Consider the following 23,129-nt stretch of genomic DNA (forward strand, 5'->3'; position numbering starts at 1 on the left):
TAAAGGAAACTGGACATCAAAAAATGAGCCTGGAGTAGGGAAAAATTTTTGCCATTTAAAGACATTATATGCAGATATGTATACATTATATTTTTGGTAACTTAACAAAAATGAAAAAGTTTTTAGTATTAAGCATTGTCTGTACATTTGACATAATACACATAGATATAAAATATCAATTTATATGATACCTTAGGAAGTTTTATCTCTTATATATATATATATTCATGTTTATAGAGATCACAATTTAATTTGTTCATTAAAGAATCCTTTCTAGAAGTTGGTTTTTTCTAATTCTTATTGTAATTGCATTGTTCTAATCTTGTATTATAAAGGCAGCTGCTTGCCTATCATTTGTACTTTCCTCGTTAATCCTGACTCAGTGAATTAACCTTTAATTACAGCCGTTAAAATTGAAATGAGCCTCTTGTCTGGCTGGGGCTGCCCCCTTTCAGAGCATGATTCTGATGAGAATTTTTAGGGTCAATGAATATGTCCCATGTCATGTCTGATAGCTGCTAAAGATGTGAGGAGGTAAATGTTACCTTAGAAAGATGTGCTTTAAATTTTTAGGAGATCTGCTCTATTGATGGGAAAATAAAATAAAAATTTTAATTTTAGTTTCTCAGTTTACCACGCTGTATTTTTAGCCAAATTGAGAGCACATAAGATACATAAAGAATGGGCTATTAAGATACATTTAGTCAAACAAAGTAAAACAATAACATTCTCCATTTCAGTCTTAAATGTTACATGTTATAATAAAAGAAATATGTAAGGATCATGACTACTTTTAAGATATGTGCTTCATAAGAATAATTCTCACAATGATGTAATAAACTAACAGGTTAACAATAGTCTTTAAGCTGACATCAGAGGGAAAGGATTCTATAATAATGAAACTGGAAAACAGGAAAGATTAATTTCATTCATTTAATACACTTTTGATGAATTTCTATTATGGATCAAGCAGCGAGAACAGAAAGGCCAATAAAAAGGCCCTGTCCTATCTTCCAGGGATCCAGAGTCTGAGTCTTATTAGGTTAATATATTTCTAATATAAAAGATAAGGCACCTTTCCCCTACACTGACACTGATGTTTACTAAAGTCACTTGCTGTCTCCCTCTTAATTTCCCATGGACTTCTAAAGAGCTAGAACTGAGGGCCGTTAGAAACAATCTATTACATATTACAGTCTTCTTATTTCGCAGATGACAATCTGAATGGAACTCAAAATTTAAGTACTATCTTAAATTTACAAGATAACTTTGGCAAGGCACATACTTAGTGAAGCATGGACGCCAAGATCTTCAGTGAAAATATGAAATGAGTTTCTGAAACCGTGTACTTTTTAAAAAAAACTTACTAGGAAAACTTTCAAACATAAACAAAAGCAGAGAGAATAACATAAAGAACAAAGTGCTCATCACTAACTTCCAAAAAACTATCAGTATTTGCCCAATCTTGTTTAATCTTTTGTTCTACTTCGAATGTCAGATGATACAGTAATTTCATCAGTAAACAGTTTCGTTTGTATATCTAACAGATAAAGACTTGTCAAGAAAACTTACAATACTATTATCACACCTAAAAGAAAAAAAAACTCGCCCAATTTCATGTAAAATACAGTGTTCACATTTCCTTTACTGTCGTATATATATTTATATGTCTTTTTAGAGTTGGTTTGCTTCAGTCAGGATTCAAACAAGATACATAAGTTACATTTTGTTGGTATCTAACCTAAATTATGCATGTTAAAGAACACAGTAAAAATCTGTTTTGTTATCTTTTTTAGCAGAAGTGTATAGTAGACCCTTAGTAATAATTTAGAATTTAGGGGAGATATTTATATATTCAGTAATGTGGAACAGCCGCAAATGTAGAGAAATAATCCATATTGATAGGCCTATAAAAGCTGTCTGTAATTATATTCCTGAATGATTTGAATAACAGTGTATCTGATATATTCTAAGATAAGTGGCTTTTACTTTTCTTTGATATTAGGGTCATAGACTGTACTTATCTATTTTTACTCCATATTCTCCTCTCTCTGGTAATAAATTAATTTCTTAGTGTTAGTTTGGTGTGTGCCTGAAAGCTAAATTCATTTTCTTTTCCTGTGAAGAGAAACAAAGTTTCTCTAAGTATCACAGTAAGATTTGTCATGTTTAGGGAAAGTTTTTCATGTTAAAAGACTTAATACTATTAAATAACACTTAATGGAATGGAAAATCAATTTTCCATACCATGCCTTGTCCTATGTTCAGAAAATTTTTGGCAAGCTTTTAAAAGAGGAACAGAGGTAATAGAAGTTAACTTGATTGATACATAATTAAATAATAATTAAAACATGACTAGCCAATGCATAATAATCTAAGATATCCTAAAGCTTAAAAAATATTTTTCACTGTAGATATCACAATTCAACACAAGCAACAAAATTCACAACATGGCAGTTGACAGTAATACGATGTTCAATCAATTTCAAATGTGGAAAATAAAATTGCCAAGAAAGATTAAATTCTTTTTAAATAACTGGCACTCTAAAACCTTTTATTTCCGAGTGTAGTACATATAATGGTAATTAATGAAAACTAAAAACAATAATCTTAGGAAAAAAGTCTCAAGTGAACTGCCTTAGCTCTAAAGATGGAACCCACAGCACGGAGAGGAACTACCCACCATAGAGTAACAGGAAGGCCCGGGCCTTCTTTACCATCACGTCTTAAATCCTTCTGTTTCTTACAAATTTATACACATATTTTCTTTGTTTTGGTGGTAACCTTTTTTTTTTGTTTTTCCATAAAAACTACTGTTAGCACTTGATATAGTGGATTTTTCACTGTGGAGAATTCAAGACAAGATTGCCATATATTTGTTTAAGGCAAATAAAAAATATTTTTACAATAAAAAACCTACAGCTAAAATTGATAACAATATCTTTTTTAAAAGTGGCTCCTTTTAATAATCTAGGACAGGGAGAGATGATAATGGTCTGTTACTAACTATGAGACTTCTGAATTAATACAGAAATAAAAAGATAAAGCAGTAATACAGCTTAAAGACTAAAAATTAAAGCAACTCATATGCAGAAGAGAATTAAATAAAAGAATAAGATGGGGCATGGCTGGGCAATGGAAGCACAAAATGCTGTCAGACTTTAATTAAAAAATGTTTTCAATTTAAGCAGACCCAGGCCAGTGATTTTTCATTATTTTTACCACAGTTCCATGACTACTGACATTTTCATCAGAACAAATAAAGGATTTTTCCCAAATTTAAAATGACAAAATTATTTTTAATTTTAACTTATAATTTCTTCCTTCTTTAAAGTCAAGGAAATTTTCGATCTGAGCTGGATTTGTCTCTTAGCCTGAGGCTTGATTAAGTTTTTAAAATATAAAAAACACATATTTAAAAAAATACAGTTTTTCTAGCATATCAGAAAACAATTTTTACCACAGACATGTTATCATTTGTATGGGAATGAGGCTATGTATTCGCGAAATATCTAGCATACAACTTAGTAAGACCCTTGTACAAAAACTCTGGAAGCAATCTGTCCTTGTAGACAAACTAGAAGAAAGCCAGCACTCTGGCGGTAGAAGACAGCAGATTGGAAAACAAAATTAAAATGCCCTGCTGCTGCTGCTAAGTCGCTTCAGTCGTGTCCAGCTCTGTGTGACCCCATGGACTGCAGCCCACCAGGCTCCTCCGTCCATGGGATTTTCCAGGCAAGAGTACTGCAGTGGGTTGCCACTGCCTTCTCGGTAAAATGCCCTAGCCCATTATCAATTTTAAAAAAGTGAAAGGTCTAACTAAGATCTAAGTCCACTTTAGAGAAATGGAGATCAAATTCAGTTACAACTGTCCATCATTATGATGTGATTATCTGAGTAATTCCACAAGCTGTTTTAGCAAATTCAGACTGAGAAATTCAGGTTCTGCATCATGAATTATGGCTTGTTTTTTCTTCATGTTGTTTTAAAACTGACAAAGTGACTTCGGTGCCAAAAGCAGGTCCGATAGGTACTCCTGATTTTCCAATTAATTTCCTATAATATAAACTGGGTCAGGATCTCATTCCCAACCATGGATAGCTGTAACTCTAGTAGTTGCCAATCTCTGTCAATAGCAGAAGCTGTAGGCCTACTTGCCAGTTCTCCTATATTCCTTTCAGAGGAAGTTGCACAGAACTAATGATAAACACGAACTTTAGGTAGTAAACTTGGTTTATGTATTAAAAACAAAAAAGCCTTTTCCTTGCGTCACTCTGCCTGTTCAAGGGCATTACATACAGGTTTTCTTTTTCTTACTTTCAGCCTGTAAATCCTGGAAGGGGTTGGTTTAGTCCATAAATCATGTCTCACTCTTGCAATCCCATGGACTGTAGCCCACCAGGCTCTTCTGTACATGGGATTTTCCAGGCAAGAATACTGGAGTGGATTGCCATTCCCCTCACCAGGGGATCTTCCTGACCCGGGGATCAAATCTGGGTCTACTGCAGTGCAGGCAGGTTCTTTACCGGACTGAGCCAGCAGGAAGTCCTGAAGGGGTTGGGGGGGCCCTTAGTTAAGTAGCTTCATATTGATAAAACAATGCCATCTTTTGGCTGCTCATAGGAAAATTCCATGCTGACTACCCATAATAATATGCACAAAACTCAGGTTAATGCTGCTGATGCTGTCTTTACTGGACACTGTGAGAATCTATTTCTTCACCTCATGCGAAGAGTTGACTCATTGGAAAAGACTCTGATGCTGGGAGGGATTGGGGGCAAGAGGAGAAGGGGATGACAGAGGATGAGATGGCTGGATGGCATCACTGACTCGATGGACATGAGTCTCAGTGAACTCCGCGAGTTGGTGATGGACAGGGAGGCCTGGTGTGCTGCGCTTCATGGGGTCGCAAAGAGTCGGACATGACTGAGCGACTGATCTGATCTGATTTTTTCATTAAGTGATTTAGTGATGATCCACAGTGTCACTTCAAAAAAGTAGAGGTGAACAGCCATGTACTCAAAATTATCCATCTACTTTTTGTTAGAGGTATGGTAGTTCAGATATTTAAATTCTAAACTGTGTTAAATGTCAAAACTCCTGCTAGATTTTAAGTTACTACTGAAATAGGTGGCACTGTGGAGTTTAGCTAATATAAAATAACTGTGTTTATGTATATAGTCATAGAAATCCAGACAACCTGCATTTGTAGAAATATCCCAAAGGGCAAACTATGTTACAAAATGAAAATACTTAGTATACTGAAGTTACATAATTTTGAAGAAATTTTTATTTTGTTTTGCTCTTACTCAACTGTAAACTCCCTAAGGTCTGGAACACAGCCTTGTATACAACTACATCTTTGGCTCCTCCTCATATTCCGCCCTGAATAAATACTTGTTGAATGAAAAAAAAAAAACACTCACCTGGCATATGTAGTATGGAATCTGGTCTCATTTAAAGACAGATCTGGACTTTGTTCTAGCTCTTGAGAGGTAGCCTCTAAAGACTTGGAATTTCCAGAGTGATGGAGTGCCTTGATTATTCCTGGTGGGCCCCTAGAAAGCTTGGCGAAGCAGAAAACCCAAGATGGAAGCTGACCACACCAGAAAGACCAACCATATGATTGTAGAGGGTTGGAGCTCCCGGCTGCTGATATCAGACTGACTTGGAGGGGAAGACTAGAGAGTGAGTTCAGCCATGAGGCAATTAATTCAGTCGACATTGCTTATGTTGTAAAGCCTCAATAAAAACTATATATCTAAGCTTGGGGAGCTACCCTGGTTGGCAGTACTCCTGGATATACTACCAACTCCAACACAAGGTGAGTAACCCAAAAGCTTTGAGTTTGGGACACAACCAGAATCTCCTCCACAGATTCCTTCCTTTGGCTGATGCTAATTTTATCCTATTGTTACTTACAGGTGGCGCTAGTGGTAAAGAACCCACCTGCCAATGCGGGAGACAGAGAGACACGGGTTTGATCCGTGGCTGGGGAAGATACCCTGGAGGAGGGCATGGCAACCCACTCCAGTACTTCTGCCTTGAGAATCCCACGTACAGAGGAGACTGGTGTGCTACGGTCCATGCGGTTGCAAAGAGTCGGACACGACTGATGTGATTGAGCATGAGCATGCCACAGTAAAACTGTAACCCTAAACATAGGGTTTACCTGACTTGTGTGAATTGATCTAGTAAATCATCATACTTGAGGGTAGTTTCAGAAAACCCTTCAACTTGCAGCTGCCTCAGCAGTCTTGGACAAACTTACCAGTCTGGAGGACTCTGCATAACATCATGTGCTTAGTTGCTCAGTTGTGTCTGACTCTTCGAGATCCCATGGACTGTAGCCTGCCAAGCTCCTCTGTCCACAGGATTTTCCAGGCAGGAATACTGGAGTGGGTTGCCGTTTCCTTCTCCAGAGTATCCTCCTCACCCAGGGATTGAACAAACATCTCTTACAGTCTCCTGCTTTGGCGGGCGGATTGTGGATTCTTTACCACCATGCCACCTGGGAAGCCTGTAACATCAAGTTGGGCTAACTCCAAATAACATATTGAATCAAACTGACGTTTCCTTTTTGCAACCCTGGTTTCTCTTTCATGGACTGTTCTTGGAATTACTTACTACTCCTTAATATATTACCGCTGTCCTTTATAAAGATTGCTTTTCTTAATGAACCTTCCCACAGCCTCCTAAGTTAAATTCCACTTAGGGACTGTGATCCATGAGGATCAAACTGGTTATATTACAGCAGCTAAGTCAGCGCTTCCTCACTAATGTACCACAAATGGGTCAGAGGTATGCTGTGCTACTGCCTCTGCCATTAACCTCAGAAATGTCAGGTGTTACCTGTGAAACTGGAGCTCCAGGCAAGGGTACCTCCCATCTGCAGCATCTCTGTTTACTCCAGAGCACAACACAAATATTGTGTGTGTGTTAGTCACTCAGGCGTGTCCGACTCTTTGCTACCCCAAGGACTATAGCCCGCCAGGCTCCTCTGTCTATGGAATTATCCAGGCAAGAATACTGGAGTGGGAAGCCATTCCCTTCTTCAGGGGATCTTCCCGACTCAGGGATAGAACCCAGGTCTCTGGCAAATTCTTTACTATCTGAGCCACCTATTATCACTTTTCTATATGTACCGAGATATAAGAAAGAAATCATTACTATAATTTTCTCATGATAGTACATCACCAACATTCTCCAGCATCAGAGACTTGGTTATTCCAACCTCTATGTTATGCTTTAGTCACATTAAACAACTGTTTCTCCAATTTTCCAACATTTCTAATACCCTAGGTGAACAATTCCTACTTGTGCTGTGCTCTGCTTAGTCGCTCAGTTGTGCCCGACTCTCGGTGACCCAATAGAGTGTAGCCCACCAGGCTCATCTATCCATGGGGATTCTCCAGGCAAGAATACTGGAGTGGGCTGCTATCCCTCTTCCCAAGCCAGGGATCCAACCCAGGTCTCCTGCATTGCTGGTGGATTCTTTACTGTCTGAGCCACCGGGAATAATTCATTCTTATTTCACATTTACTCTTAAAATGCAAACTTTATCCCTCCTCTTCTTTTCTCATCCTTTCCAGAGGACTAATATTCTGAGGATTGCTACTACTGAATTTTGGGGGTCTAGGGTATAACAATTTAGAAACTCTTAGCCTATCAATAATATAGTTAAAAAAAAAAAAAACTTTTCTAGTAATTCACTAAAAATTCAGTTTCTTTACTGATATGCTCTCAGTTCAGTTCAGTCGCTCAGTTGTTTCTGACTCTTTGTGACCCCACAGACTGCAGCACTCCAGGCCTCACCATCCATCACTAACTCCCTGAGTTGCTCAAACTCACGTCCATTGAGACGGTGATGCCATCTAACCATCTCATCCTCTGTTGTCCCCTTTTCCTCCCACCTTCAATCTTTCCCAGCATCAGGGTCTTTTCAAATGAGTCAGTTCTTCGCATCAAGTGGCCACAGTATTGGAGTTTTAGCTTAAACATCAATCTTTCCAAAGAATATTCAGGACTAATTTCCTTTAGGATGGACTGGTTGGATCTCCTTGCAGTCCAAGGGACTCTCAAGAGCCTTCTCCAACACCACAGTTCAAAATCAATTCTTTGGTGCTCAGCTTTCTTTATACTCCCAACTCTCACATCCATACATGACTACTAAAAAAACCATAGCTTTGACTAGATAGACCTTTGTTGACCAAGTAATGTCTCTGCTTTTAATATGCTATTTAGGTTGATCATAACTTTTCTTCCAAAGAGCAAGCATCTTTTAATTTCATGGCTGCAATCACCATCTGCAGTGATTTTGGGGCCCCCCAAAATAAAGTCTCTCATTGTTTCCCCATCTATTTGCCATTAAGAGATGGGACCAGATGACATGATCTTAGTTTTCTGAATGTTGAGTTTTAAACCAACTTTTTCTCCTCTTTTACTTTCATCAAGAGGCTCTTTAGTTCTTCTTTGCTTTCTGCCATAAGGGTGGTGGTCATCTGCATATCTGAGGTTATTGATACTTCTCCCGGCAATCTTGATTCCAGCTTGTGCTTCATCCAGTAGAGCATTTCTCATGATTTTCTCTGCACAGAAGTTAAATAATCAGGGTGACAATATACAGCCTTGATGTACTCCTTTTCCTATATGGAACCAGTCTATTATTACATGTTTAGTTCTAACTGTTGTTTCTTGACCTGTATACAGATTTCTCAGGAGGCAGATCAGGTGGTCTGGTACTCCCATCTCTTTCAGAATTTTCCACAGTTTGTTGTGATCCACACAGTCAAAGGCTTTGGCATAGTCAATAAAGCAAGAAGTAGATGTTTTTCTAGAACTCTTTTGCTTTTTCAATGATCCAGCGGATATTGGCAATTAGATCACTGGTTCCTCTGCCTTTTCTAAATCCAGCTTGAACATATGGAAGTTCATGGTTCACATACTGTTGAAGCCTGGCTTGAAGAATTTTGATCATTATTTTGCTAGCGTGTGAGATGACTGCAACTGTGTGGTAGTTTGAGCATTCTTTGGCACTGCCTTTCTTTGGGATTGGAATGAAAACTGACCTTTTCCAGTCCTGTGGCCACTGCTGAGTTTTCCAAATTTGCTGGCATAGTGAGTGCAGCACTTTCACAGCATCATCTTTTAGGATCTGAATAGCGCAACTGGAATTCCATCACCTCCACTAGCTTTGTTCGTAGTGATGCTTTCTAAGGCCCACTTGACTTTGCACTGCAGGATGTCTGGCTCTAGGTGAGTGATCACACCATCGTGATTATCTGAAATACTCTAGCAAGCACTAAAATGTTCCTTTTTGGCCATCTCTGGGCCAACTACCAATTAGTCTCATGGAAGACTGAAATAAATATTTTGTTTATACACAATCTTTACTCGTTTAGCTGGTAAAGAATCCGCCTGCAATACGGCAGACGCTGGTTTGATTCTTGGGTTGGGGAGATCTGCTGGAGAAGGGAAAGTCTACCCACTCCAGTATTCTGGTCTGGAGAATTCCATGGACTGGACAGTCCTTGGGGTCGCAAAGAGTTGGACACAACTGAGCGACTTTCACTTTAGTGTGAAAAAGGAACTGTTCTTTGGATTTCATTGTAAATATTTTGGTAATTTCAAAAAATAAAACTTATCCATATTATACTAAGCCAATAAGAAAATAAAAACTCAATGAAATAAAAATCACCTATGACAGAGAATATGATCACCTACATGGCCTTCTAGAACTAACACCAAAAAAAAGATTCCCTTTTCATCATAGTGTACTGGAATGCCAAAGTAGGAAGTCAAGAGATACCTGGAGTAACAGGCAGGTTTGGCTTTGGAGTACAAAATGAAGCAGGGCAAAGGCTAACAGAGTTTTGCCAAGAGAATGCACTGCTGCTGCTGCTAAGTCGCTTCAGTCGTGTCCGACTCTGTGTGACCCCACAGACGGCAGCCCAGCAGGCACCCCCGTCCCTGGGATTCTCCAGGCAGGAACACTGGAGTGAATTGCCATTTCCTTCTCCAACGCATGAAAGTGAAAAGTCAAAGTGAAGCTGCTCAGTCCTGTCCGACTCCTAGCGACCCCATGGACAGCAGCCTACCAGGCTCCTCCATCCATGGGATTTTCCAGGCAAGAGTACTGGAGTGGGGTGCCATAATGCACTGGTCATAGCAATTACCCTCTTCCAACAACACAAGAGACCACTCTACACACGGACAACACCAGACAGGCAATACCAAAATAAGATCAATTATATTCTTTGTAGCTGAAGACAGAGAAGCTCTATATGGTTAGCAATAAGAAGACCAGGAGCTGACTGTGGCTCAGATCATGAATTCCTTATCGCAAAATGAAGAAAGTAGGGAAAACCACTAGACCGTTCAGGTATGACCTACATTAAATCACTTATGATTATACACTGGAAGTGACAAAGAGATTCAGGGGATTAAATGTGATAGACAGAGTGCCTAAAGAACTTTGGACGGAGGTTCATGACATTGTACAGGAGGCAGTGATCAAGACCATCCCCAAGAAAAAGTAATGTAAAAAGGCAAAATGGTTGTCTGAGGAGGCCTTACAAATCACTGAGAAAAGAAGAGAAGCGAAAGGCAAAGAGAAAAAGATATACCCATCTGAATGCGGAGTTCTAAAGAATAGCAAGGGGAAACAAGAAAGCCTTCCTCAGTGATCAATGCAAAGAAACAGAGGAAAACAATAGAATGGGAAAGACTAGAGATCTCTTCAAGAAAATCAGAGATACCACTGGAACATTTCATGCAAAGATTGGCATAATAAAGGACAGAAATAGTACGGACCTAACAGAAGCAGAAGATATTAAGAACATGTGGCAAGAATACACAGAAGACCGATACAAAAAAAGACCTTAATGACTTAGATGAAAGTGAAAGAGGAGTGTGAAAAAGTTGGCTTAAAACTCAACATTCAGAAAACTAAGATCATGGCTTTTAGTCCCAACACTTCATGGCAAATAGATGGGGAAACAATGAAAACAGTGAGAGTTTTTATTTTCTTGGGCTCCAAAATCACTCCAGATGGTGCAGCCATGAAATTAAAAGACACTTGCTATGTCTTTTAATGACCAGCTATGACCAACCTAAACAGCATATTAAAAAGCAGAGACATCACTGTGCTGACAAAGGTCCGTCTAGTCAAGGCTATGGTTTTTCCAGTAGTCATGTATGGATGTGAGAGCTGGACCATAAAGAAAGCTGAGTGCCGAAGAATTGATGCTTTTGAACTGTGGTCTTGGAGAAGGCTCTGGAGAGTCCCTTGGACTGTAAGGAGAATCAAACCAGTTTATCCTAAAGGAAATCAGTCCTGAATATTCACTGGGAGGATTGATGCTGAAGCTGAAACTCCAATACTTTGTCCACCTGATGCAAAGAATTATCTCATTTGAAAAGACCCTGATGCTGGGAAAAATTGAAGGTGGAAGGAGAAGGGGACGACAGAGGATGAGATAGTTGGATGGCATCACGGACCTGATGGACGTGAGTTTGAGCAAGCTCTGGGAGTTGGTGATGGACAGGGAAGCTTGGCGTGCTGCAGTCTGTGGGGTCGCAAAGAGTCGGACATGACTGAGCTACTGAACTGAACTGATGAAACAGAAGTCACCATATATGCTAAAAAGTGTTGTCATCCATTTATTTTCACAAACACTCAAATCATCCCAGTATAATTAATTGGTTTGCTTCAAAATTCCACAGATTCATAGAATGCTAGAGTTAGAAGGAAACATGGAGATCTACTTTGCTTTTATTTTAGAGGTGAGAAAACCAAATTACTTACTTAATGCAATTACCAATGTTGATTCAGAAAGACAAACATTAGGAGTCAATAAAATGGCGTCCTAGTCATTCATATACATGCTTATTATGCCTATTACAAAATGACTGCTTTTGGGGTAATATATATATATTACTCCTTGCCTAGAGAAACTCTAGAAAATACTACATATAATAGCATTTTCTTCTTTCATTCTCCTTACATTTAAAAAATAGTGTGAGCATAGAATTTTATAAAGCTGAGGTAATACATAATATTTTATATTGTTTCATCACTTAATTTTATGCCACACTTCTTATCTCATTCAAAGATTTATAAAACTATTTTTATTAAGACTATACAACATTCTTTAATTTGACTCTGCCATACTTGATGCAACCATCATTCTCCTATCACCAGGCACTGTGGTTATAAATAGCCATGCACATAAATCTTTGTATTTCTCATTATTTCCTTAGAAGAAAAACCTACACATAAGATTACTGGGTTTCCCTTGTGGCTCGGTAAAGAATCCATCTGCAGTGCAGGACACCTGGGTTCAATCTCTGGGTCAGGAAGATCCCCTGGAAAAGGGAATGGCTACCCACTCCAGTATTCTTGCCTGAAGCATTCCTTAGAGAGAGGAGCTGGTGGGCTACAGTCCATGGGACTGCAAAGAGTCGGACATGAATGACTGGCTAACACTTTCACAAGATTACTGTGTCAAACAATACGCATATTTTGATGATTCTATACACAGATGCCCAAACTGTCATCCAGAATGACGGTTTAGACCAACATCAGTGGAGAAGTGTATAACGCCTGTTTCACTGCATCCCTCATCCGTTTTCTGGATGAATCCAGGGAAGATTCACCCAATAAAGATTATACCACGTTCCCCACAACTTTCCGGAGAAGGCAATGGCACCCCACTCCAGTACTCTTGCCTGGAAAATCCCATGGATGGAGGAACCTGGTAGGCTGCAGTCCATGGGGTCGCGAAGAGTCGGACACAACTGAGCGACTTCACTTTCACTTTTCACTTTCCTGCATTGGAGAAGGAAATGGCAACCCACTCCAGTGTTCTTGCCTGGAGAATCCCAGGGATGGGGGAGCCTGGTGGCTGCCGTCTACGGGGTCACACAGAGTCGGACACGACTGAAGTGACGCAGCGGCAGCAGCAGCAGCCACAACTTTCACCCGTCTTGCTGGACAATCATAACGTGAAAACCTGTTTAAAAATCACCTGGTCCTAGAACACTTTTCCTATCAGTACAAAGTAGTCTTTCATGGATGGGGGAGCGGGGCCCCGCATTGCAAGGTTTTAAAATACCCCATTTCCCAGGAATAACTACCAGAAAAACCATTCAATGTTTTGGAAAATCATGTTACACCAAAACTCATGGCATTTGGGTTGCTAATACAATCATATAGTTTATCAGTTTGCATTTAGAGTTGCCGGCATCATTTCGCTACTTCACTACATTTCTAATGTAGTCATGGTCAAACATTTATCAAGCGCTGCACTACTTATTAGAAAGTACTTTTTTCTTTCTATTGAATCGGGGTAACATGTTGATTTTTAAATTAAGGATGTACTCATCCATGAATTTTATTTTAGGATTCAAGAGACCCTTGCATTTGTTGAGGTCCCATACCATTATTGGGGTTTTTAATTTTTGAGGACTAGTCTTTGAGTATTTCCTTTGATGTCTTTAGTCTATTTCTTTCTAAATTTGTACACCTAATGAGAAAACTTACACTTTGCTTGATTCAGCTTTCTAAAGCACTGTTTCGAGGGCTGAACATGAGATCAGGAGCCATGATATTCTGCATCAGAACACTCAATTTCCATAGGTTCTACTTCTCAAGGCTCTACTTTTCTCTTTGTTTAAAGTTCTATTGGTTTCTTTATTGGTTTGTTGCTGGTGAATTTCTGATTGCCATTCTTGTTACGATTACTTGGTTGACCATTTTGTTAGCTTTCGGGGATGAAGGCTGTAATCCTGCTTCACTTGGTAGTTCTTTATTTTTTTGGCATACTCTTTGGATAAAGTGCTTTTCTTTTCCTTTGAAGAGGCCATCTCAATAAATATTTTCTTTAGTATAAAAAGATGAGTCCTTCAATTACTTTGTGATAAGTGAAAATTTACTACAAGCTTTTCTAATCTCAACTGCATTCTTCTTACAGCTAATAAAGTGTGAGTCTACTCAGGGTCCATTATCACGTATTATACCACTTCCAAAAATATTAGCTAATATTTATTGAGTGATGACAATGTGCCAGTCAGTGTTCTAAGAGCTTCACATTTATTATCTCATTAATCTGGCAAGAACCTGTGAAGTAGATATTATCTTTATAGGAAACTTAGGTGCAGAGAAGCTACTGACTAATTTGTCCAAGGTCACATAGCTAGTAAGTGGCAAGGCAGGGATTTGGTTTTTGGTCATCTGATATCAAACCCAAGTTATTCATCTACCACCTTATTGCCTCCCAAGTTTTTAGGGTGCTTCCTTCGCCTCAAAAACTTACTGTGCTTCACTATAGATTTTTTCATGACTGCTTTCTCTTTACAGCTTCCTACAGATGCTTAGTACATATTTATTACTTAAATAATTATCCACTTTCCCCTCATCTCTTCTAATGTGCCTTGTGCTTTTAGCAACAAGGACAAACTAAAGTCCCAAATACTGCTTTACTCATTTCTGAGTGATAAAGAGAGAATCATGTTCTACAAACTGAAAAACAACATGATACACTTAAGAGTTTTCGCCTGTATTTTCTGAGTTGGCCGATGCTAAAGGGAAATGCATGGCGCTCTTTCGGGTGTTTCGGTGCACAGCCCTGATACCACATTTGCTTTGAAGAGGAGATTTGTTGGTAGCACCATACAAGAATTAGGTGCTTTTCTCTCTTATCTCTGGCAGAAGCAGTTCTGTGTTTCCAGGCAGCTCAAATCACCACTCATGTACCCTGCTAGCCCTGGCAACCACTGACACAGCAGATCTTTTCAAGCCACCCGTGTGCCCATCAGAACTTGCTGTGCTATTGCTTACTGTGTCAGACTCCCGACAACAAATTAATAGGAGGCCAAGCATGTCAACAGATTACACATCGTAGGTAGCACGCCTGATTTAGAGCGAAAGGTTAGTGGATATAACATGCTAACACAGAAAAAGTTACTGTAGTTTCAGATACTGTGAAAGGCTGACGGCTTTGGCATTATTTTGAGATAGGGAAGCTTCTTGCCTCGCTGCCAAGTCAGTCCCCCCAAAAAATATTAAAGAATTTTCTTAGAGACATTAAGGCATGTACATATATAATGCAAATAGATGAAAATATAATGTAAAAAGAAATACAATCTTGAGTTTTTAAATAAAAACAGGCAGTTTTAGTAGCCTATGGTAAAGGAATAGTGTGGTAGGTGTAGAATGATGATGAGAATGGGAGTCTCTTCATGTAGAAAACAATTCTTCAAGACAGAATCTATGTATATAAACTAATTATTATGTGGCAAAGAACTTTCATAAGTTAGAGATATATAACAGTACCAGAGAAAAATGTACACATGGTAAGTAAGTGTGGATAACAAGGAGAAATTGAGACAACAACGGTTTGGATAGAGCTAATTAAAAATATATTTACAAAATTAAAAGGTCAAATTTGAAATAGATTTGTTAGGAGGAAGAACTGTTTGAGGTTAAGAATGTAATTATTTGTATTTTAATAAAAAAAGATGCAATGGTATCATTTGAAAACTGAGCTAATACATTTTGAAAATTACTTACGCTAATGACTGATGAAGTAGCTGACAAGTTTAAACCTTCAAGATCAGCTATCAGGCTTGGAGAAAGAGCTGGGGTGGGAAGTGCAACTGGAGTGGACACCGGGTTGACTGTAAGTAAAGGGCCAAATTAGCACATGTGCATGAAAATTTAATTCATATTACTAAAAGCAACATTTTTATTTTGCTGGTAAACCTAATTAAATTACTTTGATTAATAAGTCTATGACAATTCTATTTAACATCTTGATTTAGTCAAGCTATTATCAAGTCATGGCAGTTATTAGTCTTAGCTTTCAAAACATAATGACAAATCCTATAACAAAATAAGAATATAAATACCTTGAGTAATACTTTTTGAAAATTTTAATCTCCTAACATTATCACTAACATTAATCACCCAGTAACTTAACTAAAAGAAAAAGGTAAAGGAACATTTTTTCAGACTAATGTAAAGGATAACAACACCTCTCAAGAGAGTTTTCCAGTTGGGTTATAAGCCTTAAAAGAGTGTTTATTAAATTTTTTCTCTATTTTATTTTCCACTGTAATAATTATAAGGGGCCCAGACTACTTAATTCACTTCTAATTATACTTTGTCAGCAAAAGCTATGAGCTAGATAGAAATATTTGATTCTATCAATAAAAAAATTTGAAAATCTTTTTTAAACACAAATTTGATCATGTCACTGTCATGCTTAAAACTCTTCAAAGATTTACAATTATCTACAAAAATAAAGTCAAACCCCTTAATTAAATGTGCAAGGTCTTCTATGATCTGGCTCTGCACTGTCTAATGGAACTTTCTGAGATGATGGAAATGTTCTGTAACTGTAATGGCCAACATGACGGTCATTAGCCTGTATACCAACTGCACTCCTGAAAGGTGGCTAGTGTGATCAAAGAACTGCATTTCAAAATTTAATTAAATTTAAATAGCTACATGTGGCCAGTGGCTACCATACTGGGCAGGTCTAGCTTAGCTCCAATTTCATCAGTCATTCCTATGTTTTAGCTCTACCAAGTAAGTTTCCAAGATCTTGTTTCATGTCTTTGAACGTTGTATATTCTATGCCCTTGGCCTAAAGGTACTTCTCTGCCTTGTTCCTGTGCAATCTGTATCCATTAAGATATCACTGAGGGGGAAGGCACAACTAGACTCACTGAAACAGTTTCTGTGTGTCTTCCTTGTTCTACAGGTATACTTGGATACACTTGTACAATTATACTTCTCTTGCAATACAAATGTGTGTCTTTAAACGTTTTCATTTCTCCTGGTCTGTGTGAGTGGACTCTGACACATTAATTTTCAGTACTTAGTCATTGTTCAACTGTTTGTTGAATGAAATAAATCCAAATGTGGAAAAAGTTTTAGCTTCCAACAAGTTCTCACTCTACAACAACACTATAAAGGAAGTAACATTTACTTCACGTGTCATCACTTTTCAAGCATCTTTTTCTCACTTTAGTCTCACAATATCTTGTAAGTTAGGCAGAATAAATATTAATTCATAAAATTATCAATAAGTATTTTTTGAACAATGGAGCAAGTGAGAGGCAAAAAAGTTCAAGATATGGTCCCTGTCTTCAAGAAACTTAAAACCCAACTGAGAAAAAAAGATACACATGCTTGAAGACAAAAAAAAAAAAAAAGTAACAATATAGTCAATAAATTATATTGCCAAAAGAAGAAAAGTTTCAAAAAGAAAATCTGAAAATCTCAACATGCCCAAGAGAAAAAGCAGCGTGGAGGCTGGGTGGAGGAGGGAGTGGAGCCCCTCAGCTGCTCCCCTGCACTCTTAAAGGAGTGTGCTCTTAGTGTGAAGCACTGCTACAATTTCTCCACGCTTCCTTAGTCATACGTCAGAAACCACTAACAAGTAGCAAGTGCCATAGGGAATTGTGAAAAGAAAAAAAAAAAAAAAAAAAAAGGATCAATGGGGATAGAGTGGTAAGAGAAGGCTTGGTGAGGAGGAGGGAATGAAGCCCAGTTTTAAATTAAGGGTAGAATTCAAATTAAGAGGAAAGGAAGAAGCTGGTTAGTTACTGAATGAGATGATGTAAACAGAGGCTGAGAGGTGGGAATGAAAAGCTCAGGGGATTGGATTTATCCTATAAATCAAAGAGAACTATTAAAAATCTACCATAAAGAGGAGTAGTAAGATACATGGTGCTGCATAATAATTAGTCAGAGGCTAGTGTAAGAGACAGACTGAAGACATGTAAAGAGCACTCAGGTTGGCAGTGAGGAAGAATTTACGGTACTTTAGGCACGATATGATGAGGACTGAAGTAAGATAATGGTACGAATAGGAAGAAGGGGCATTTATATAAAGACACTGTAAAATGAAGCATACTGAGATTAAAACTTGCAAGATCATAAAACAAGTGAATGGAAGAACTACTGTAGGACTAGAAATTGGTTCTTCTAATTTGAATCAAAATGTGTTGCCTTTCCATGCAACATGTAGCTTTTCCAGTGGGCTCTAAGGGCATGTTTGTCCATTTGTTTGTCTATCCATCCAATCCAAAATATTAGATGACCATGTAAGAAATAAAAAACTGAGTATGAAATAGCCTCTGATTTTAATTACAGCTTGGCTAAAGACAGAGAAGAACAATTCATACCACGGGTAAGCTTGACTCTTACAGGAAAAAATATAAGCTTTTAGTATCATTTCAGAAGACTGAGGTTCTGGCATTAAAGAAATGATTACACATCTGTTTACAGGTCTGGCAAGATGGAAGCTGGCACTGAAAGTTTATCCTAAATAGGATTCTGCAGGCAGCTGACTATGGTGAATTAATGAGTAAGAAATAAAACAACTCTATAGTTCTTTTTTTTTAAAAGGCATACAAATTAAAATGAGATACCATTTCCACCTATCAAACTGGCAAAGGCGATTTTTAAATACAAAACCCAGCACTGGTAAACCAGGGTAAAAGGAATCTGGCACTCTCATAATACTACTGTGTAAGTTGGTACCAACTCTGTGGAAGGCAATTTTAGACAGTAGAATTCTTCATAGCTTTTGTCCTGGTAATTCTATTCCTGGGAATTTATCTTAAGGATATAGTCATGGAGACAATGCAATAAATAACATACTTACAAAGATGCATATAGCTTCACTGATTAAGACAGCAAGAAATGGAAACAGTTAATTAAATAAGTTTTATTTCCAACAACAGTAAATTTACAGTATAAAGGATAACCTTACAGTCTTAAAAGTTGTTCAGGAATATTTATGGTAAAGAAAGAAATGTGAATGATAAAGAGAGAAAGAGGCAAATAATGAAACAGAATCTCAAATCTCCAATTTGGAGGAAAAAGGATTTGCCTATGAAAAGATGCTGAACTGATTTGTCAGAATGCTAACCCATTTTCTTTTCAAAACTTTCTACAAAACACTTTCTTTACTAAAGTATATTTAATAATTAGACAGTTGTTCTTCTGACCAAAGTTATGCTTCAAAATCTCAATACAACTTTTAATATATAAAAATTTTTAAATGAATAATTACTGGGTATTAGAAACAAACAGAAATAGATCCTAGGTTGAGTTAAATGTAAGCTGGGATGAAATTTTCCTTAAAAAAAAAAACCTTACATTTAAATTCTTAAAACTTAGTATTTAAGAAAATTTTTATTTCTATATACTTTTTAAAAAGCTTTAAAAAGTAATAATAGAAATTGTACCATTTTATAGGTTTCTCTTTTCTCCTTAGCTGCCAGAAAATCCAGAGTCAAATGTAAGGAGAAAAGGAATGAGTACACTCTAATACCTTGTAACATTGCCTCTTAATTCCTTTTTAAAGGTCTGACTGTTGTTCTTTTACAGTTTAAAACTTAAAACTTTACAAATAAATGTAAAACATTCATTGTCTCAGAGAGATACAAAATAAGTTGGTTTTTTCTCCCCCTCTCCTCTGTCTCTAGGTCATTCTTATATCCCATAGGGTTCGGAGCTAACATTGTTAAGTATATCTTCTGTAGTGTTCCAGAAATATACAATGTATAATAATATTTGTATTTGTCTGCAGGATATAGTTCTTCTTTTACTTTTTTTTTTTTTACAGAAGAGTCATACTCTACATGTATCTTTTCGAACTTATAATATTTCATATATATAATGACATAAACTAGCATATTAAAAAGGTGCTTCACTTTTTTTAATGGTTATGTCACACTATTGGTAGACATTTCATTTATTTTCAGAACTGGGCTGTAAAAATAATGCTGCAGGGAAATTTCTATATACCTTTCTACATTTTATTAATTCAACAAATAGTTACTGGGTTCCCATTATCTCCTGGGAGTTGTTCTAGGTTCTAAGAGTAACAGTGAGCAAGACAGACAATAAACAATACAAAAAAAAATTTAAGATAATTTCAGATAGTGAAAAATGTCATGAAGACCATCAAGAATGATTCAATAAGTATGTAAGAGAAGGTGATCTTTAAGCTGAGATCTGAAAGATAAACAGCAGCTTGCCATCAGAAGATCAGGAAGAGGTGTTCTTAGCAAGGGAAACAGTAGAACAAAGGCCCTTGGCAGGAAGGAGCCTGGCATATTTCAGAAATGCAGATGAACAGTGTGGATAACAGGTAGGCAGGAGTCAGAGCACTAAAGGAATACAGACATTATGTGTAAAATTAAGCCACTAGGTTAAAGAGTCTAAAACAAGGATGGAATAAGAATCTGATTTTGCTAGTTTATCTACAGGATAAATTCCTAGAAAAGAACTGCTAGGTCAAAAAGTGTGTGGAATTTAATATCTTGACAGATATTGCTCAAATAACCTCAAAAAACTGCATTTATTTATATGCCTATGAAAAACATGTATGGTATCTGCTTCTCCAAACCTTAACAATATTGGATGTTGCTTTAAAAATCTTAGCCAAGAGGTTAAGAAATGATGTAAACTTTAAAATCTTTGCCAGTAAGTGAGAAATTATTCAAATTTGGTTCCAATTTTATTTTTAGTTTCTGTTATGTATTTTTCAGTATTATATATTTTACTTTCTATACAGTAAGGATTTGCCATGACTATTAGAAATAGGCAAGGTAAACAACATATATAGAACAGTTCTATGACAATATGACATAAATGCATAACCCACATCCGGCACAGGAAAACTATACTGCAAAATGACTCTCACTTGTTGTTACTCTTCCTCTAGTGCAAATCCACCTACCCACAAAGTTACTTCTACTGTCTTTCTCACAGTTCAGGAGACTTTAAAGGAAGATGAATACACATCTTTGTAAAGGATTCTAACTTCTTAGAAGTAAATTTGGTGCACAAAGATTTTTTTGCAGTTAAAATATTGATAGACATAAATTTTACTGTATTCCAAAAGGTTTGTGCTTATTTCTGTTCACACCCCAATTGTGGCAAGTAGAAAAGAGTGATGTCCTTTACATTTGCAATTACATCCCTGATTCCCTATATCCTTAAGTTAGATATCTTGATCCCCATAGTCAACATTTAACAGTGTAGAATTCTGAGATATAGATAATTATTCACTAAAACCAAAGAGCTTAAAATGAATTTGATGCATTTTATTTGACCAATTATACTTATTTAGGAGGTGATACAAAACTAACTGATATACAGAACAAATGGGAAAAAATACTAATAGAAACAATTTTTGATATTTCCTTGTCTATTTATATCTATAAATCTTTTGTAATAGATGTTGATTATTTTGAGACATGTAAATGAAAAGTACTAGAAAAATGAAAACTACTACTGCTAAGCACAGATGAAAAGATTTAAATTTCAATACTTACAATCATCTAGATCTAGAAGTGAAACATCTTTGGTAAGAGGATTTCTCTCTTGCTTTGTCTTTTTTTCTTTCTCCTATAAAATAATAAATATTTTATTTATTGTATATTCTATCTTAAAAATCAATGACATAGTCCTTAACATTTCAAAACAAACATATTTTCCCCCTTTGCTTAGTCTTCCAGAAAAAATCAAATTAAGTTTGTATATGGTTATGTGAAATGCTTTTTTGAATCAAAATTTCAGTTAGCGCATGATATTTCTCCTTCACCTTGCAAACTTTAAAAATATTTTTTACTTAGAGATTATAAAGGACCTTCAGAAGGAAACTTAAAAGTAAATAATTATTTTATATTCTGACAACTTTTTCCTAACATAAAAATCTAATGTGACTCTTTGGTAGAAAGTGTACAAATATTCTCAAAAATAATTTTAAAACAAGTTGATTTAAGAAAAAGAAATGCTTAAATAATACATGCTTAGCTCTGATACTGTCAATGGGCTTGGGACAGCTCCGCCTTTTTGAGAGGCAGTCTGTAACAGGCACTGCATGAGCAACTTTACATTTCCACACTGGTTTGCATCAGACTTCTTTTGCCAAAGATATTCATTAAAAACAATAAATATTTTCAGGCTCTTGCTCTTTAGGGTTGAAAAGAATTAATTTACTTTCTTTTCTATTTTCCTTTGGGGAGGGTAAAGTATTCCAATATTTCTATACATAATTAGGGCTTCTCCCACCTCAAATTTGCTTATTTAGTCTATCATATTTTTGAAATGTGGATACCCATAGATTTGATTCCTAAGCCTCAAGGTAGTCACAGTTTGTTTAGAGATTCAGAAAAGATGTGTAACCATGAAAAAAAAAAAAAAAAAAAGGCACAGTACTGAGTAGAAGTATAAACAATTAAAGACCAACAAGGATTAGGGTGCTAAACAGATTTATTTGGGCCATGGTTACCTAAATTTATACTTTTTTTACATTAAACCTTCACAAGTTGAAGGCCAAAACTTAAGCTTTTGACAAAATGTTGTTGTCCACCTATTCAGTCATTCATTGATTCATACATACGTATAGAATTTTTAACAGATTCTGTGCTAAGCAATGGAAGTAACACAACCAAGACAGACACAGTCTAGTACCTGCCTTCAGATGACTTATAATCCACCAAAGGAGTTTATATCTTATTGCTAATGTAAGTAACTACAAATATTTTTGAAGTAGCCCTTTAACTACAGAAAGGTATCACTAAAGCAAAAGGTACTTTACTGACATTTAAAGTCTGTATAGTGTTAGAGCTCTTATAGCAGCGAACATACATGAACAAGAGCAATATATCACATAACATATTCAGTAACATTTTAAAACGATTTAAATCCTGCCTTTTTTCCCCCTTCCACCAATACTCAGAAAAATTATTTTCAAGGATCACACAATAATACACATTAAAATACTAGCCAGAAACATCAGCATTGATTTTCTTCAAAATAATTTATTTCTGCCACTGAAAACTCCAAATCATCTAGGTGGGTTTTAATTTTCATTCGTTATTTAAAAACAAAGCAAGTAATATGTGTCCTTCTCTCCACACCTGAAATAAATAACAATTGCTAGGACTGGAGAAAGAAAAATAAAAGAAATGTTAGTTTTGAAGCTGAAATGTGAAAGTTGCAGGTAACAAAAACACATTCAGAATGAATATGCCATCTCAACAAGAATAACATTCCTGTGAAGAAAGAACATAGAACAAAAAGCTTATCACCATGTGAC

General features: G+C 36.6%; 1 protein-coding gene across 3 annotated transcripts in view; it reads right to left on the reverse strand.

Annotated features, from left to right (window-relative positions):
- Window positions 1-23,129, reverse strand: part of AP3B1 (adaptor related protein complex 3 subunit beta 1) — a 236,951-nt gene that overhangs the window by 59,333 nt on the left and 154,489 nt on the right. For all 3 annotated transcript variants that reach the window (XM_055536639.1, XM_055536640.1, XM_055536641.1), the window contains exons 21-22: window positions 21,361-21,433; window positions 15,572-15,678 (exon numbers count right to left, since the gene is read on the reverse strand). In XM_055536639.1, coding sequence (XP_055392614.1) covers window positions 15,572-15,678; window positions 21,361-21,433 — 180 coding nt within the window. The remainder of the gene's footprint in view (window positions 1-15,571; window positions 15,679-21,360; window positions 21,434-23,129) is intronic.

This window comes from Bubalus kerabau, chromosome 10 (assembly GCF_029407905.1).
Source record: "Bubalus kerabau isolate K-KA32 ecotype Philippines breed swamp buffalo chromosome 10, PCC_UOA_SB_1v2, whole genome shotgun sequence".
Lineage (NCBI taxonomy): Eukaryota > Metazoa > Chordata > Mammalia > Artiodactyla > Bovidae > Bubalus > Bubalus kerabau.